At 48.6% G+C, this 19801-nt stretch overlaps 1 protein-coding gene across 2 annotated transcripts in view; it reads right to left on the bottom strand.

Annotated features, from left to right (window-relative positions):
* Positions 1-19801, bottom strand: part of PHC2 (polyhomeotic homolog 2) — a 50641-nt gene that overhangs the window by 12247 nt on the left and 18593 nt on the right. Inside the window, exons 7-8 of one of the 2 annotated variants that reach the window (XM_032628398.1) lie at positions 15705-16123; positions 15269-15434 (exon numbers count right to left, since the gene is read on the bottom strand). In XM_032628398.1, coding sequence (XP_032484289.1) covers positions 15269-15434; positions 15705-16123 — 585 coding nt within the window. Of the gene's footprint in view, positions 1-10805; positions 11081-15268; positions 15435-15704; positions 16124-19801 lie in introns of those variants that run through there. The other variant, XM_032628391.1, reaches the window with a different exon arrangement.

Below are 19801 nucleotides of genomic sequence, written 5' to 3' on the forward strand. Positions count from 1 at the left end.
ATTTCTGTCCCCTTACCCTGGTTCTATTCCTTAGGACCACACAGAACAAGGCTAATCTTATTTGTATAATGGGCAAAAACACAGGCTTAGACCTGGCTTAGAGACTGGTCTCTATCACTCAAGTGGATTAGGGACAAGTCCTCTTCTGTCTCTGACCCTTGGTTTCTCCAGCTGTAAAATACAGACAATAATAAGACCTACCCTTTAGTGTTGCTACAAGGACTAAATGAGAAAATGAATAGCAATGCAGTGCTAGCACACTGGGAAACACTCAAGAAACGCTCTTGGTGTCATGAAGGATGTCACTTATGAGCCCAGTTTACGTTCTCTCCTCCAGGCCACACTCCCTCTGCTCCTTTGATGACTTCTTATATAAAAGGTTGCAAATTCATCATCACCCTAGGTCTTCTTTGCCAGCATCTTTTAAAGTCAGGTACTCCGTCAATAGTAACATAATATATCAAGTGTATTGATCCAAGAGATCCTGTTGGTAAGAGTTTTGTTTTGTTTCTTTCGAACACAATCTCGTTCCTCGCTGAGAGCACAGATGGAGGGCAATGAGTGACTCCCTTGTTTTAGTTTATCATACTTCTATGGAATTAATCCATTCTCCTCTGAATTCTGGGATCAAGCCCACCTCCCTCTTTTCACTGATATTTATCACCAAACAGCTGCTGATACCCTGTCTCCTTTTATGGGATCTCTCCAACCTTGTTCGACTCTTCTCCTTGCCCTCTCTACCCCCTTCCCTCCTGTCTCTCAGATCTGTGCCTACTAACGTACACTGCAAGACGAGGCGGGGGCTCCTGAGGTCAGAGTCCTTCCTCGTGCCAAATACAGGAGCCAACAGAGACATTCACGAGCTCAGAGGCTACAGAGCCAATACTTAACTCTGGGAGGAAAAAGACTTTTTGGGAATCTAAGTTTTCAAAAAAGGATCTTATTAAGCAAGAGAACAAACTAATAAACCCCTTCACCACAACATTATAAGCTATCACTCTCCACTATACCTCTGGGCCAGGTTACAGGAGACACAGAATCCAAGGGACGGAAGGGAGAGCGTTTTGCGACTGTACAAAGGTTTGCAGCTATTGCGCTTTGCAGTCATCTTGTAGGCAATACCTTATCATGTGCTTTAGTCACAGAGGAGTCTGGGCTATTTCTGGAATGACCATATACAATCTCACCCCCTGCCAAGCTCAGCTCACTGAGATTAATTTAATCTGCTTCCCGTTCTCCCAGACTGCTTTGCAGCCTGCTTAAGGGAAAGCAGCTTAAACTTGCAGAATCCTGCCCTGTTGGCCCTGAGGCCAGATGGAAGACAGAGACAAAGAAATTCTCTATCTTTGGAATTCTTCCTTACTCAATTCCCTTGACCAGTCCCGGGGCTGTAAGTGCTGCCGGGTTGCCCACAGGTCTCAAATGCCTTCATACAGAGTTAGCTACCTGGATCTGAAAGGTGGAGGCCAGGACACCCTGAGTAGGAGAGGCTGCAGGAGGGAAATAAAGCCAAGCTTCAGTGGTGGTGGTGGAAGGGGGAAGTAGAATCTAGCCTTCAATTGAAGCTGACCACAAAGGGCTAAGTATTTGGATCAGAATGAACAAAACAATGTGTTCTGGGGGAGTTGTTACATAACATAGGCCTCAACCTTGTAGGTCGCTTCTCAATCTGGTCTCACAGGCGCTGGCAGAAACAGCCCTTATAGGGACTGGATTAAAACAGGAAGGACCCCTCCAGTGGTGGCCCAGTTTGTGAAATTATCTGCTACAGGGCCGGTCTCCTCTGCTAGGCAAAGCAGGTGCCGTTAGGTGGGGGCTGTCTCGGTCTCATCTGTATCTTCAGGGCTAACCCAGCGTCCAATATATAATAGCCATTTAACGGCTGCTGAGCTGGAGCATGGGGGAACCCCTGGGCTCCGTCTTCACTCTTGACCAGCGTACAGATCTCCTTACTCTTCCGACAGCAACCGGTCACCAGCTGAGACTGGCACATCACTTTATGAGGTGATAATGACGAGAGGGAGCAGCTGGGCTGGTGCCTGCCTACGGGGGTGGCATTTCTGGGTACCTGGCTATAAAGAAGAATGAGAGCTATTCCTTAGCCCAGTTCTTCCTGTTTGAGTGAGGATTTCCTCAGCAGAAGGGAGATACAGCATTAAATTGGCCCTAAAGGCTGCAGCTCTGGGTTCCCTGGTCCCTTTGAAACACTGATACTGGCTCCAGGCATTTGGAAAGGCGTGATGACCTCTAGAGGCAGAGGCCGGAGACGCCTATAAAAACGGCCCCACCCCCGGGGCCAGGAGGTAGATGCCCAGAGAGGCCGAGCTTTCCTGCCCACTGAGGACAGAGGTCAGGCTGGCTCCAGCCACGCACCATCTGGGCCGCTTCGGAACCAGTTATGGTGCTCTTTATAAGCACAGGTAAGGCAAAAATCGTCAGTTATGCTGAAATATCGTTCAGTACTAACATTTATTGTGGGTATTTCAGATGACCTGGCCACTCATTCTATTTGCCCCTAAAATAAGTCGCCTTGAAGACCTGACTTCAGAGGAAATGAAGGGCAAGCAGAGCCTCTCCCTCTACCCTTCAACGTGGCCAGTAGCTATTTCCACTTTCTCCAGACATGAGGAGAAAGGGGTATTTTAATTTACAAGACTTCTAACTACCCTTGCTTGGCAGCAGCAGGAGAAAGACAAAGCTAATGAAGTTAATACAGGATTCAAGGAAGCAGAATAGGTGATAGCATGGATCATTTGCCTGCAACAAATTCTGCTCGACAAATGGCAAAACAAGGTCGCTTATACAACACAGAGCGTTCTCTCCAGGCCCCTGGCTCTGACGTCCAGCTCACTGTGCCTGAGCTTAGCAGGCCAGTCACGTGGCCAGGAGGGGTGACAGCAGGATTCCTAAAGAACTGCCTGCTCCAGAGAGACCCTGAGGGGAGCACCTGCAAAGTGACGCCCAGGGAAGCCACATCCCAGACAGGGAGCAGCTGACACAGACCAGATGCACCTGGTGCTAACACAGCACGGCAAGCTGAGGGCTGAGCCCTCTGGAAAGGCTGTGGCCTCCCTTTACAATCTCATTAGTTATATTTGGGCCCCTAAAGAAATCAGTGCTGCTCTGAAAGTGAGGGAGGTAAGATATCTCATTAAGCACCAATTTGTTGAAAGAGAGACGGAAAGAGAGAGAGAGGGGCGGGGAGGGGAGGGGAGGGGGAGAGGGAGGGGGGAGAGAGGGAAGAGAGAGGGAAGGAGGAATGGCAGCTCTGTCCTGGGACCCTGACAGAGTATTCCATTAAAGAGATTCATTTGGTTAACAACCTGCTTTGAAATGCAAATATACACCTGTGGCCATTCACACCTGGCTGTGAATCACTTAGAGAAGCAGATAGCTTTCCTCCCAATTTAGGGATGAGGTTTGGTGGGAGGACTGGGGCATGAAGAGTGGACGTTTTGGATCGGGGGACTAGATCACAGAGGACTGGAGTCAGAAGGGCCTTGGGTCTAACATCTTAACTTCCCAGAGGAGGAAAGGGTGCACAGTTAAAAGTGTGCATTTTAGAATCGAGGCAAGAGTGGGCACCACCTAATCCGGAAGAGCACCTTCTAAAGCAAGCACAAAAGAAGCCCTTAGAGAGGTGGGAAAATTGTAGGCCCCTTCCCACCCAGGGTCACTCCTGAGAACCAGAAGGCTGGAGGTACCAATGCCAGATGCTTGGAGCGTTTGCAATTCTGCCAAGGACCGAATTACTGTCAGACCCACGAAAAGCCCCTGGCTCCCGGACGCACAGCAGGCCGTGGCTGTCTCACACAGGTGCCCTCATCACCCTGCCCCTCGGAGCACTTCTGCTCTTAGGGGCCTCTCCCGAGAGGGAAGAAAGGGCTGTGACAGGAGGATCCCTTTGGGGCGCTTTGCCGAGTCACAGGAGGGCCAAGGCCCTGGCTCCATACCTGGTGCCTGCCAGGGAGGTGGCGGCCCAATGAAAGGGAAGCTGGGCCAGGTTGCCTCAGACGCGCCTCGGTGTCACTGCGGAGCGACCTTGTTGAGTCTGGGTTAAGAGGACTGGAGAGCAGACAGGCTTCCTGGATCCTAAGCATCTGGGTCTGGCGGGGGGTGGGGGGGGGGCTCCTCCTCCTCCCTGGCGGCCATTACCATACAGCTGACTCTCAGGCTGTCTCTTAGGACACCGGCAGAGAGAGCGGGCCTTCTGACTCACCCACACTCCCCAGCTAAAGTGTACATAAGCTGAATTGTAAACAGCTGAACGTTTTCCAAGCTGCCACCCCCAGCTCTGGAGGAAAAAAAATCAATGGAGCGACAGCCAGCCGCCCCCGCGTGGCTCGGACAGGAGCCAGGGGGGATTTCCAAACAGCTGCAGCACTGCTGCCCGGTCCAGGCTGAAGACCAGGTCCTACTCAGCAGCAGCACCTGCGGCTGGTCAACGTGTGATGGCTCACTAGCCGCAGGGAGCCAGGGACAGAGTTCAAAAAAAGCTCTGCAGCCCTACGGTCTCCAGGGCTGCGGTCGAGGGCTCCCAGATACCCTAACATCACAGTTCTCTAGCAGACGCTGTGATTTCACAAGGCAAAAGGTCTGGAACCAACAGGAGAGGCTCTCCGCTAGAGACATCAGGATCACAGGAGACAAGAGGAAAAATGGCAGAGTGGAAAGGCCACCAGCACTGGGGCAGACCTGGGTTCATACTCTGGTTCCATCTTTGATTACCTGCGTAGCTAGCTTCAAGCACTTGGTACCTGCTCTGCACCTTAGTTTCTCCGTCTATAAAAATGACAGTCATGCTGCTTACCTTGCAGGGTTACAGGGAATGTTAGAGTTTATATATGTAAAATGCCTGGCACTGATTACATTTAGAAGCTGTGCTACCCAGCAGTTAAGACTGGGATCAGAAAGACCCTATGCTTAAATCCTAGTCTGTAATCCCAGGCAAGTTACTCTAGGCCTCAGTTTCCTCATCTGTAAAATGGGGTACTTATCTCTGTCCCACATGGCTGTGGTAAGGATTAAATAAGACACTGCAGTTATGACACAGTGGAAGAGGCCTGACATGGCTATTGGAGGGCTCCCATCACTGAGACTCAAGAGATTAGGAAACTGCCCCAGTCTCACGCACACTGAGCCTGGCCTCTGGCAGCCCCAGAGCAGAGCTGTTCTTTCACTGGTCCAAACTCAGGCATCATTCATGTGCCTCAGGTGCTCTGGCCTACTCAGTGTGCTGTCCTTGCACTCCTGAAGTAAGGCTTCGGGAAGAAATCTTACTTCCACTTTGACAATGACTGCAACACAAGGGAAATGCACCTGCCCTTTGGGGCAGACCACACGTCCCAATTCACCTTCAACAGTCGTTAACCCAAAGGACATGACAACTACCAGATTCCCTCCCTTCCTACGCATTTCTTTCATAAAGAGTCCCAGGGTATTACACAAAAGAACCCCAGGAACCAGAAAAGAAAGAACTCAGGAACAAATAAAGAACCACTTTTCCTAGTGGTTCTTACAATGCCAGGAGGCGGTTTAGCCTGTGAAAAGAAATTACTTTAAAAGGCTGAAGAGAAAATCATGGAAGATGGATTTATAACAGTTAAAAAACCAACTAGAAATGTTTAGAAAATTCTCTTATTTACCAACTGCAGAAGCACTAATATTCTTAGAGAAATGGGAGAGAGAGGGAGGGAGGGAGGGAGGGAGGGAGGGAGGGAGGGAGGAAAGTAGGGGGGAGAGAGAGGGAGAGGGGGAGAGGGAGAGGGAGAGAGAGAGAGAGAGAGAGAGAGAGAGGGCACGAGCGCACACGCACGTGCTAGAGAAAGCCAAACCTCAGTTGTCCTTGTCTATATAATGGGATAGATAATACTTACCTTGCAAATCAAACTTCTTGATCATTTCTGCTCTTAGAAAACACTGCCCCCTTCCTTTAATAACCATTGTCTAAGTTTTCAATCACGCTACTTTGCTACCAATCAGCTGACAGAAGAGATTAATACTGATTACTGGAGGCCTGGAAATGTGGACTTAACCAATTTTTAAAAAAACGGTAGTTGGTTCACATTAATTTTGTTTTAATTTACAGTGTCAGTTGCTTTGATTGTTTAAAAATGTCTTAATATAGCTGTGTGGATTTAGGCCACATATGGATGGTTTCAAATAGGCTAAAGATATCAGTAACTAGGGATAATTATACAGTATTTGAGACATAATAGCCATGCAACTAGAGCTTTAAAAATAACTCCCAGCAGTCATGAACTCTCATTTTCTTGCCAACGGTCTCAATATTCAGCATCAGGCCTGCTTCTCCTAATCCACTGGAGAAGAGTTGGTTATGACACGGCAGCTAACAGTCATCTTTTCTTAAGAGAAGCTATGACAAATTTCACTGCTAAGAAGAAAATCATCCAAGAAACAGGTTTTTGCTTTCAAGAGAGTCTAACAGCAAACGGGGACTCTCTTCAACATCTGGATTCATCTTAGAACACTGGAAATCCCTATTTAATAGCAATCATTTCTTTGGCAGATGTAGAAAGAATGTTCTCTTTTGGATTTAACTAAAAAAATCATTTGGAAATTTCAAGTATAGGAAAGCACATCCCTTTCACTAACTATAAATAAATTTGGAAGGGGAAGGAAAAAGAACAACAAACCATTAAGTTTATTATGCTGGCCTAGATGGTCTTACAATGAATCACATAGCAACAATTTATTATTTAAATTATATGCTATGTTTCTTATTATATTTTATACCTTCAAAAACTAATCATTCTTAACTGTATAACTCGATTAACTATAAAAGAGCCCATCTCGGGACTTCCCTGGCGGCCCAGTGGTTGAGACGCGGAGCTTCCAATGCAGGGGGCGCATGTTCAATTCCTGGCTGGGGAACTAAGATCCCGCATGTCTTGCGGCGGGGCCGAAAAAACCCACAACCATTTCTTGACCATGGCAATTATATTCTACTTTTGTTATTGATGGGGGAAAAAAGCCCTGAATCTGTAAGGCTGTTGTCTTGGATAAATAAATGGTTGATTATTTTCCTAACAATTCCAAAATGTCATAAAGTTGAATTAAAGATGGTTTGTTTCAGAGTTTCTTTGCAAGCATCAAATCAGTGTTCTGATGTAGCTAAACTCAAATTGAAATTTTTAAATAAGTCAATGCTTAAAATGAAACCTGCATCTATTTGAATTGTGAATAAGTAATTCAAGTTATCTTGAACGGGCCTACTTTAAACATTTTAACAGAACACATACTCAGAGTCTTTTTAACTGGTGACTCACACTGTAGTTTAAAGCATGCCGTAAAAACACTGAAAACATAAATCAGTATACGTTCATACCTCTACCTTGAGGGGTAGTCCCAGCTTTGATTTCCACCAGACAAGGTGCTAAGTCACTGCAGACAGTCATTTCTGTTACTGGTACAAAGGCCTCATGAGAGTAGATTGCATAAGGCAGCCAGTCCTCACCCTGCTTTTCCACGGGGGTGGAAAACACAAAAGAATCTCTACAACCACTTTTGTGAGATTCCTCCGGACCACAGAAAATCATCATCTTCATCTTCCAGTTGCAAAATGGCACAAAAGAAAGGAAATAAAAGAGAAACTATGCTTCTATGAAGGTGTCTCATTTCCCTACTCTCAACTCTAGTAGATGTATCTTTTCAGGAGAGAATCTTTTTCAGGATGGGACCAAATCTGTCTGGAGAGTAAACGGCACTGCACAGCTGGGAGAACTTTAATATAAACTTGGACTGACCAAGAGGAAGAAAAAACCTTCGGTGAATGTCACACTAACACGGAGCAGCGTTTCCAGAAATGGAGCCACCATCCTACTCCCCAGTTTTTTCAACTTAAATTTTATGTTGGTTTACTGATCTATGCTAGCTCAAAGTGAAGGACTTTGATAGGAAGGGGGTGAACTTAATTCAGCAAATAGTTACCGAATGCCTCGTGTGAGGCCTAAAGCCCAAAGGAGGGCAGAGACTTAGAGGAAGCGTCTAAGGCAGTCAAGTCATCCTCTTCACACATTCACAACAAGAAAAAACAGAGATAAAAAGACACTCAAAACCTCAGGTAAAGGTTCTTAATTCTGAGATAGCAGTCATTTTTCCCCCCCTAAAACAAGAAAACCTAGGGAGGGGATGGCCTAAGTTAGAGCATGTAAGGCCAGAGGCAAGAACAGGTCAATTTTATAAAATCGTCTATCTATTCCTCTTTTTCTCTTTCCCACTGAAAGATCCAAGGGATCCAAAGTATCTGAGACAGGAAATGAGTAAGGCAGGAAAAAGGATGTGGTCTGAAAAAGAGTGGATCCTGGGGCTGAGCCAGAGCAAGTCACAGGCACAGGGTCACAGATGGGGGAAGGGGCCTTGGTAGCAGGAAGAGAAGTCTCAGGGTCAATCAGCTTAGACTAGAAAGTCAGTGACAGAGGAGGTATGTCTGCAGAGGCAAGCACAACACCACCTTCCTAAAAGGTTATCCTCCATTGAAATGCAGAGGAACAATGGCTGAAGAGACCTACAGCCAGGAGAATCATTACTGGGACAGAAGGAAGAAGAGCTGGAGTTTCCTCCTTACTTTGAGGAAGTGGAAATAATATATGTTGAGTGCATCTGACAAAGGTGAATTCGAAATTAAGCCAGGACCTCGAAGAGAAGTGGACAGGGCTGGGAGGTGAGTATATGATAAAATACCAACATTCATTACGTACCTATGTGCCACCTATTAATAAAACAACAGCTTAAAAGGGGTGGGGGGGGAGGAGAAGGCGATGAAAACAGGAGCTACCTCTCACAAAAATGCAGTTGGACAACTGAGAAAGCCAACTCAAGAACAACAGAAAAGTGGCAAGATTAACGCTGGAGAAAAAAGGCATCTATTCTTCCCGATGTGTATGGACAAGCCTGGTAACAGATCTTGGGTGGGCTGAGAGGCAGAGCTCACGTGATAAGAGTGCCTGGAAAGGGCAGGTGCCACACGAGCACCACTACCCATCTGCTGGGCCCTCTGAAGAAGCCAGCCCTTGTGAAGGAGCCAAGCCAGAAGCTCTGGTTCCCGCCTTGCCGGGGCTGGAACTTAGGTAAAGAAACAGTGGGACACACTGCATCAGCTGATTCAAAAATGTGGCTGTTTCCAGATATAGATCCAGATGTTGGGGGCTAAGTGAGAAAATCACTTTTATATTCTCCACAGTGCCTCGGATCATGCTTTACACGAGGCAGGAGCCTAATGAAGGTGTGTGAAATCTGAGTTGCACCAAAACTACTTAGCTGTGCAGGTATCTTAAGATCCAAGACAGAATCTCCTGCCCTGTAACCAACACAGTAAGTTGCTTTCTTTCTATTCTGCAGTCAACATGATATGAAGCCCTGCATCCCATGTGACCTCAACTTAAGCCCTAATCAATAGACGCTGCCACAGGTCTGAGGCCCTCTACCGGAATAAAAAATGGGGAGGGCAGCAGGGGCAGACATATAGGAGCAAGAAGGAATTTCCTTGCCTCATTAGCCTGCAATTTTCAGACTCATCTAGAAATCCTAGCAGTTCCAACATTTGGGTTGACGTGGGGGGGGGGCATGAAAAATCCCAGGTGAATGATAATTGGATTACCCAGTTATGCCCCAGAGCCAAATGGCTGGAAAAGGCCAGGACAGCAGGGCCTGATATGGTTAAAATGACATTATTTTCTAAACCAAAAATCGAGACACTTGGTTGACAGACAATGTGATAGAATATTTTAAATTGGGGTTGTCCTAGAAAAATTGGGGACATATGGTGGATTTAGGTCGGTAGCTTATTTCACAACAAGGGATCCTCTGGGTCCAATATGCTAATGGAAGGGGATTAAAGATCTAGGATGGGAGATATCTAAGGGGAGAGCTGTCACTAAGTTGTTTAGCAGGAAAAAGAATAAAAAAGCGTGTCTCTGTAGGCAGCATGGGAAGAAAGTCAACATTCTAGGTATGGAGCAGGAAGGAAAAGAAAGTTGATCAGAACTGAAAGTATGTCAGTGAAATGTGTTCAGGTCTAAAAGGCAGCCTTGGGGGAGGGATGGGGAGGATTGGGATGGCCGGTGTATCACTGGCACAAACTGGTATCCAACAATACAGGAGCCGGGGACTACGAGTTCACACTGTAGGTTCACCATTGGTTTGCAACTTGATCTTGGGCAAATTATTTCCCTGTCTCTGGACTTCAATTTAAATAAAGAATCTCACAAGTCCCGATTTTAATGTAAAGAATCAACAATACAATATGCCTTCATTTGGCACGGGAAGGAGAGAAAACGCTCTTCTAAAAATGGAAGAAAGGACAGACACAGAACAGCTTGTCCCTTTCCATCCAATTAAAAGCTTCGTGAGACTGAACTAGATTAAAAACAAAACTCTCCAGCTAAGCCGCAGGCCTCCAAGATAGGCAGTCCCCTACCCAGAGAGTACAGCGGATGCCAGCAGCCCTGTCCCTAAGCGGACCGTCCATCCCCGGTAAAGCGCCGCCCCGGAGGCCCGAGGCCGGGGTGGGGGGTGTGCGGGGACACACGGAAGCGTCTGGCTCGCCGAAGGTGACACAGAGGCTGCCGGGGAAGTGCGGGGCAGGCAGGGTCCCCGACGAGGGGGCAGGCGCAGGACACCTCCCCGGCGCCGGGAGGGCGAGAATCGCGGGCTGGCACGGCCTGGCAGCCGAGTAGGCCCGGGCCGGGAGTGGCACCGGAGGGCGGTGCCCGGTGTCCAGTGCGACGAGAGCGGGCCGCGGTACCCCTCCTGGCGAGAACCCCTCCCCCGCCACGGGCACTGACCTGTCCAGGGCCCGGCTGGGCCTGGCCGGACGGGGCCTACGCAACCCCTCGGCCGGGCGCCGCCTCGCGCGGGGTCCCGGGCCCGGGCGGGCCGCCTCCTCTCCGCCGCGAGCCTCCGAGCCGGGGCCCGGGGCTGCCGCGGCGCATCCGACCGTACCGGCCGGGCCGGCGTCCACAAAGGGCGGCGGGGGCGCGAGGCCGGGGCGGGGGTGCGGGCGGCGGCGGATTGCGCGCGCGCGGCGGGCGCTCGAGGGCTGCAGCCGCCGCGGAGACAATGCGGCGCGTCCCGGCAGGGCTCCCGCGGCCGCCTCCGCCGGGGGCGGGGCGAGGCGGGGGCGGGGCATGGGCGTGCGGGGCGGGGCCTCAGGGAGGCGGGGCGCCGGCGCGGAAGCCGGGCCGCGCGCTTCCTTTGTGCGGCCGCGCCGGCCCCGCCCCGCGCCCTCGGAAAGGCGCAGGGGGGCTGGCGGCTGGTTAGGTACGTAAGGGTTCTGTTTAAGGAGACGGGCGCCGCGCCACGCCAATGTCCGCTCTCGCCCCGTCAAAAGTCCCCCGTGCGGTGGTGGACTCCCGCCTGGCCAAGTCGGAGGCAGGAAGAGTAACGACTAGCAGTAATTGAGTGCTGAATATGTGTCAAGCCGTACATGCACGCACTTCCTCTCAGTGTTCACAATAACCCCACAAGTAGTTGTTATCCTCCCCACTGGGAACTGAGGATCAGAGAGAAGTTAAGTAATGACCAAAGTGACCCAGTTGCACCTCCACAAACGGGGCTAATGCCTCCTCTTTAGGTTTACTGTGCAGGTTAACTGAGGGCATTTATACAAATTGCCTGCAGTGCCCGGCACACAGTTGGAGCCCAATAAATGTTACTTCTCTTCCTAAACCACGCTGGATTAAACTGAATTGTCGGGAAAGCACCTTCATTCAGTAGATATACTAGAGCTTGTGAGACTCACAAGTCTCACTGCACCCCCATCCCCCAGGCTTTATGCTGAATACTTGCCCCGAATTTCTCTCTGCATGCTTGACTTCTATTTGCAACATTTTCTCATATTCTTACCTTTCCTAGCATTCATACCCCCAACCCTTTCCCCTCAGGACTCATCCCTTTACCTTTGTTTCCACATTTTACATTTATTTTATATTCCCTGATCGTTTAGTTTGCTCCCTTTCTCTTTCCCTCTTTCCCCCCACCCCGTTTTTCAAATTTTCAAAGCCTTCTTTCATTAATATGCACGTTTCCTCCCCCTTTCTGTCTTTGCATTTCTTACACTTACATTTTGTTCTATGAATGCTCGGCCTCTCTGTCCCCCAAACATGCCTACACTCCTGCCTCCCTTCCTTTACTTCACTAGTCCCTTCTCCCCAATGCCACATGTCCAGGTCCTACCCATCCTTCATGGTCTAGACTCAAGAACAGTGGCTGGCAAACTTTTTCTGTAAAAGACCAGATAGTAAATATTTTAGACTTGGCAGGCCATGTGGTCTCTGTTGCAACTACTCAACTCTGCTGTTGCAGCAGGAAAGCAGCCACAGAGGACACTACATGAATGAATGTGGCTGTGTGCCAATAAAACTTTATTTATGGACACAGAAATTCAGATTTCGTATAATTTTCTTGTATCACAAAATATTCTTCTTTTTTTGAGTCTTAAAATTTTTTTTAATGTAAAAACCATTATTAGCTTGTGGGCTGTACAGAAACAGGTGATGTGATGAATTTGGCCCTCGGGATGTAGTTTGCCAACCCTCGCTCTAGAACAATGCCACTTCCTCCGTGAAATCTATCCTGATAATCTCTACTTGGCAGTAACTTTTCTCTTACCTTTCAAAGCATTTACCCATAATCGTTCTATGCCATTTATCATCTCTTAGTTTTTACTGTATTTTTTTCCTGTGCACTTCTCATCTTTCCCAGAGGACTTTAAGCTCCTTGAAGGTAGGGTACAGACCTTATTTCTCTATGCATTTATTACCTCCCACCCCACAGTACTTTGCACAGAGCAGGCGTTCAAACATATACAGAATGAATATTTAAATCTTGGGTGGTTGACAATTGTTTCCGCTGTGCAAAACTTACTTTTCTCATGAGATAGAACCTCGGGAGCAAGACGCTTTGTTATATGTGTATCATCTAGATTCGATTTCAGAAAGAGATTTTTGAGAGCTTTCTAGACAAGATGAGGAAAGGGAGGCAAATGTCAGTTCATTCAGAGGTTGTTGGATAGCAAACACTTGAACAAAGGCTGTTGATTATCACCAACCTGCAGACAGGGGATGTGTCTTCAGTCAGGTCCTATTCAATATTTCTATCAGCAAATTGGTTAAAGACAAAGAAAACACGCTCTATAATTTACAGATGGCAAAGTTAAGCAGAGGAGTTAGTATAATGAGTGACAAAATTCAGATCTAAAACATTCCTGCCCCACCACTTATTCTTGCTGCGCCTCAGTTTTCTTATCTTTAAAATGGGCATGATAAAAGTTCCTGCTTCAGAGGGTTACTGTCAGGATTAAATGAGGAAATGCACGTAAAGCTGGTAGAGAGGACTCATTAAATGTTAGCTGTTAACTATTACCATTTTCTGGCTAGCCTGGAACTGTGGGCTAAATTCACAAGATAACTTTTAACAGATATAATTAATCATGTTTTGGCTCACAATATAAATTGTACAAGTTTGAGATGGAGGAGACCTGAAGTGATAGCAATCCATGTAAAAAGAAACCACAAAAACAAAGACAGAAACAAAAACCAAACCCAACCCCTCTGGAATTCAGGTGACACAGTGCTCGGTGAACTAAGGGTATCATTCCCCTGGGTCAGGGGAGTTAACGTGGGGCCATAGGTGCAATGTCCTGCTGAAGGAAGGTAAGGGAATTACCCCTGGAGCCTGAATCATGGTGCTGCCCTTTCATAGCTGTGTGAACTGGAGCCTCTTCAAGCTTTTGTTTCCTCCTCTAAATAATGGGGACAATACTATTTATCTCTCAGGGTTATCATGAATGAGTAAAGGAAAACTTAGAGCAGAACTTGGCACATAGGTGTTCAATGAATTTTAGTTCCTCTCTACTATACCATGCAGATCTCTGTCCCTTGAAGGGCTTATAAAGCTAAGTCTAGGTGCCAACCTAGGGTGACTAGCAGCTTTTTGTATTTGGAATTAATGTGCTTCGTTTTGGGGATCACATTTTAAGGGAATTAGTGGAGAGGTAGAATGTAGCTAGACAAGAATGATCAGCATGGTGGGAATGGGAGGTCTGGATGCGTGATAGGTAGAAAATGAAATAAATCTCAGATATTTAGCCTGGAGATTTTCTCTTTTTTTAATGAGGGAGAGGAAAGAGACATGATAACTGTCTATACACACTGTAGGAGATGGACAATCCACAAGACAGAATCACAGCCAGTGGTGGGAGTTCCACGAGAGCAGATTTTGGCTTAATTTGAAGAGCAACTTTCTGATAATTAGAGCAGTCCTACAGTGGAATGGGCTGCTTTTCAAAATGGTGAGCTCCTTATCATTGCAAGTTTGCCAAGAGAATGCTGACCTCCTTGCTGTCTTTTAATTTTTCTAATGTTTTTTCTTCATATTCCTTTGCTTTCCTTTTCCTTGAGTCCATCCTCCATCCCTTATAGGACATTTATAACTACTTTGTCCCCAAGTACTTTTCTTCTCATTCCTCCTTCTTCTGTTTTCCAAACCCCTTTTCTCTTGGCTCTCCCCACCCCACTCCCAGCACACATTTAGTCCAATGATGGAACTGCCTCCCTGAGTTGTAGTCAGCCCATGGCCCAGAATGTCTCTGAGATCTGGGCCAAGATTGCTGCGCACACTGGCAGAGAAGGAAAGGAAAGCGAAGGGATCACCGTGGAGGCAGAGGTACTGCTGTGATTCTCTCGTCAGGGTAGAGGGATCAGCAGAGTCTCCTAAAACCCAGGTCTAGGAGAAGCCCGCCTGTCACTGAGCACTCACAGACAGAAGGTGGGGATCCCAGAGCTGAGCACCGTTCCTTCAAAGATGCTTTCCGTGAGCTGAATCCCCTCCTAGCTCCCCCTAAGCATTTCCCTCGTCTCTGCACTATGCAGCCACCTTGTCATATTGCCAAATTCAAGAACGCACTCTTATACCAAGCAGAGCAGAGGATTGAGACAACTGGATCCCTGGGTGAACTCTCAACCCGGCATATGGATATGCAGGTACATCTGACAGCAATGACAGGCAAGCCTCATCTAGAACTTTCAATTCTCCTTTTCTTTCTCCTTTATGCCTTCTGGGTCCCCTTTCTTTGTCCTCGCATCATCTTCTTAATCCTCTCTCTGTTTCCACCTACCCAGCTTCTTTCTTGCTTCTTGGGGCTTGGAGTAGTTTCCCTCCCATTCTAGATGCCCAAGTGAGATGTGCCAGGGGGTGGCAAGGAAGACAATGCTCTCCCCTCCCCCGAGGGCCCCGCTACACTTCATACCATGAGCTGGGGACTGCTGGATGTTCGGGCTCTTGGGTACAGGCAGGCCACCTGGCATGGCAGTGACGATGGCTTGCTGATGCGATGGTGGGCCAGACCGAGTCTCAGGCCCGCTCTTCTCTCTAGGTACCACTTCCTTCCAGTCATCGGGGGTGCACTGCTGGGGCTGTTAAAGGACAGGACAGAGATGATCTTCTCGTGAATTGCCTCTACATTCCTGGACACGTCCCCCGTTTCCATGGAGCTTGGGTAGAAGGCAAGGACATTAAGATTCAGCTAGCCCCAAATTAGGGAGAGGCCCCTTTTCTTTCCTGGACTACTCAGAGAGGACTTCAACACTCAGCCCACCCAGACACACATCCAAATGGGGGCCGCGGGATTGCCTGAGCCGTGTCCTCCCGCTTTGTTCCCTGGACCTCGGGCTCAGCTTACTCACCACTGGCAAAGCAGGTTGCAGTTGTAAGATGACAGCCGAGGCATGCTGGAACCTGTGTTGAGGGGTGTGAGACAGGCCCTCAGGGTATCCATTGTGAGGCTCGACATCTGGCGTGGGAGGGTGGCACTGCTGAGTGCTGCCAGGCTTGTGCAGGTTGGCAGCGGGACACTGGAGAGGCAGGGTGGATGGGACTGGGCCTAGTGGCATGGCATGGGCTTCGGGGCCAGGCTGCAGGGCCAGGCTTGGAGGGACCGAGGCCAGCTGGGGGTGGGACGGGGCTTGGAGCACTGGCCGTGATGGCTGGGGCGGCGGCGGCTGTTGTGATGCTTGCTGTTGCTGCTGCTGGATCCCAAACTGGGGCTGCAGGTGCTTTGAGGACGGCTGCGAGAGGAGCTGGTGTGGCTGCAGCTGAGCATAGGCTGAAGAGGGGGAGGCCAGGTTAGGTAGCATGGCTCGGTCTCACCTTCTGCTGTGCCCCCTCCCACATCCACATAAAGAAGGCTTTCCAAACTCGGTGTTCTTGCTTTCATCTCTTTCCTCTTTCACCTAGAGCCTGGCCGGACCATTGCCATGGCCTGGCCTTCTCTCTCTGTTTTCTTGCTTTCTTCCTATGCCGAAACATTGGGCCCTTGGCTGTCCCTCAAAGGCCAATGCAAAGCTCACCTCCTCTGTGAAGCCTTCTTTGATCATTCCAGTGGCTGAGAGAAACACTGGATTCTGCAGTGTGCTATGTTCTCTCTCCTCCACGCCCTTCACTCGCTTTGCTCTGGGCCTGCGACAGGTGCAGGCTCCCATCGCCCAGCCCAGCTCTGTAAGGCTGGATCTTATTCACCCTACTGCTGCTCAGTCTGGGCCCCTTCCAGGGAGTGCCAGTTGCACACACGGTCCTCAGGCTCTGTGGGGAGGCAGCCTGGGATGGACCACTGGTTCCTTCTGTTACCCAGTGGGGGACCTTGGGCTAGCTGCTTAACCTCTCTAGGCCTCAGCTGCCTTGTCTGAGAACCAGAAACAAAAATAGTTCTTGCCCAGAAAGTTGTAAGGATGAAAGAAGAAAAATGCTGTGCGAATAAAACGAGAGAAAAATGACATAATGTGTACAGCACAGTGCCTGGCCCATGGCCATCGTCAGCCATTTAATTCATATATTCAATCAGAGAAGTAAAATGATTATTTCAGCCTTGGCTTAGGTTCTGAGTATCCTGGGCTCACCTCTACCATAATGACGCGTCTCGCAATGGATTATAATTGTTTCTTGGCTGTCTTCCCTTCCAGATCGTGAACCCCTCATGATCAGAAACGATCACATATCTCTTTATACAGAACTTTGCATGATGCCTAATATTAGATGGGGGCTAAATAAACAAACAAACAAACAGGGCTTTCCTGGTGGCGCAGTGGTTGAGAGCCCGCCTGCCGATGCAGGGGACACGGGTTCGTGCCCCGGTCCGGGAGGATCCCACATGCCGCGGAGCGGCTGGGCCCGTGAGCCATGGCCGCTGAGCCTGCGCGTCCGGAGCCTTTGCTCCGCAACGGGAGAGGCCACAGCAGTGAGAGGCCCATGTACCGCAAAAAAAAAAAATTATAATAAATAAACAAACATATTGTCCTGAACTGGAATTCATGTGTTGCCATTTGCTGCTTGTCCTCTCTTCTTCCATTTTAACCAGGCTAGCTTTTTGAGGTGAGGATCCTTATACTTTTTAGTTATCCCTCCTGTGTCCAGCTCATGCCTTATAGACAGAAGGGGCTCAGGAAATTCAGCTCAGAGACTGACTGTCCTCAAGCCGCTCACTCTCTGCCTAGTGGCATCCAGGCCCGCTTAGCACGAGGGCCGCTCAGCTGAATCTGTCCTGCCTAAAAGCTGTCCTCTGCGGGGACTCCCACAGCTGGAGGGCCGGCAGAGAGATGTGCCGTGCAAAAGCACAGAGGGCCACAGCTGGAAGCTCACAAATGGATTTTTACAACCAAAGGCTCCCAGCCAATGAGGGGAATGCAAATTCTGGGTCCTGAGCTAACATTTAAAAAGGATCCTGTGACACAGGTGCAAAGCAAGCAGATTTCAAACAGAGTTAGGGGAGGTACCTTTTTTCTTGAATTCTGTCCATTTACAAGCAAGTTTCCAACTATCTCATCACAACCCAACACAGAGTTCCAAGCAGAATGCCAATAAGAATGGAAAGGAGAGGACAGAAACGAGGTGGTAAGGAGAAACAAAATGCTCCTTGGTGACTGACTGCTGTAGGCAGAGGAGGGAGTATGGTTGGCCCACGGGCTGTAACCTGGATGACAGGGAAAGATGGGAGGAGGAAACACGGACGGCCATGAGGTTTTGAGAGAAATGTGTGGGGCTTGAGGTGATGGTAGAATGTCCAAATGGGAATTACCAGCAGGCATTTGGTGATTACGAATCGCCCCTGACCTCACCCTGAGCCTTGTCCCCTAATTTCACCTTGAATAGCTCAAACTTAACAATCAGGCCCAGATTGTTAGTCAGGCAAACTTAATAATCAGGGATTTTTAAGATGACCGTTGTTAGGACACTGGAGAGATACCGCAGATGCCATGAAGTGCCTGGCTAGTCTCTAGAGGCTAAAAAGTTCTGCAGAATGATGGGCAGCGTCACTGAAGACACAAGTAAAACTTGTTCTCCCTTATTACAAAACCATGAATTCCTGCCGGGGGAACAGAGTCCCTCTAGGGGCTGCCGGTCTGAGCTGAGAGCTGGAGATGGTGTGGCTCAGAGAGGCTAGGAGAGTTAGAGGCTTGTCCCGCTATCCACTGGCTGTGTGGCCTGAGACGGGTCCTTCTCCTTCCCAGGGCTTCGGGGTTTTAACTGTGAGACAAGAGGTTTGGACTAGCGATTATACAATATGATGGGGGTGGCTACCACAGGAAAAGAGTTTAAAATTCAGGATTTATAAGGTGGAAAAGGGAAGGTTAGAGAAGAAGGGTCTAGATCTATGGAGCATAAAGAGTGTAGTTAAGCGCAGTACACCTTTGTTTACCAAGATTGGGAGAGGCAACTGTTGGCTTCGCGGCCCTCGATCCTGGGGCCTCCTCTCTGTCCCACTCTCTCCCCGACCCCGTGCTGCATGTGGAAACCTTAAGGCCATTGTTTTAGAACAAATGATGCTAGTATATGCCAAGGCTGGAAACAAAGTTCATGATGGCTTTGATAAGTTCATAGATCAAAGACCCCAGGGTATTTTGAGGGGTGTGTACATCCTTAACCTTTCAAGGTTAATAAAAAGCCAAGACCATGATTTAACTCAAACATTATCCTGGGTCAAATTCCTTTCATTTGAAGTGTTGTAATAGCTTTCTAATTGGTCTGATTCCTGTTTCTTCTCTCTATAATCCACCTTGTAGATAGATCACAAATTAATCTTCCTAGTGCACAGATCTGATCCCTGATTAAAAGCCATCAGGGACTCTCCTTTATCTGAGGTTACCTAAAGATCCTGACATTCAAGATCTTCTTACAACATAAACTAACCTTTCAATTTTTATTATTTCTTTGATCCAAGCAAGCTTTTCTGTCCACTGTCCCCTGAACGGAAGTTTGTGCCTTGTCTCATACTGTCTAGAGTGCCATAAATCAAATTCTCATCGTCCCTGTCCTCCTGTGGGAGGCTGGGCAAGTCACTGGACCTCCCTGAACCTCTGTGCCATCATCTTTAAAGTGGGAGTAACGATGATACCTATACCTCATAGTTATCTCAGTAAATGACTTATCTCCCCTTGATAGGCGGAATTTAGGATTTGTTTCCTCCAAAGTGCCTGGAATTTAGTAGATGCTCAATCAGTATTGCTGGATGAATGAATGACAACACGGTGGGACTCCAGCTTGTTTGTCCCGCAAAACTTTTCCTCTTCAGAGTCAGAATATGGATGAAATGTGGGTAACCCCACAGGCCATTTTGTTTTTTTTGTGGTACGCGGGCCTCTCACTGTTGTGGCCTCTCCCGTCGCAGAGCACAGGCTCCGGACGCGCAGGCTCAGTGGCCACGGCTCACGGGCCCAGCTCCTCCGCGGCATGTGAGATCTTCCCGGACCGGGGCACGAACCCGCGTCCCCTGCACCGGCAGGCGGACCCC

This window comes from Phocoena sinus, chromosome 1 (assembly GCF_008692025.1).
Source record: "Phocoena sinus isolate mPhoSin1 chromosome 1, mPhoSin1.pri, whole genome shotgun sequence".
In the NCBI taxonomy this organism is placed as follows: Eukaryota; Metazoa; Chordata; class Mammalia; order Artiodactyla; family Phocoenidae; genus Phocoena; species Phocoena sinus.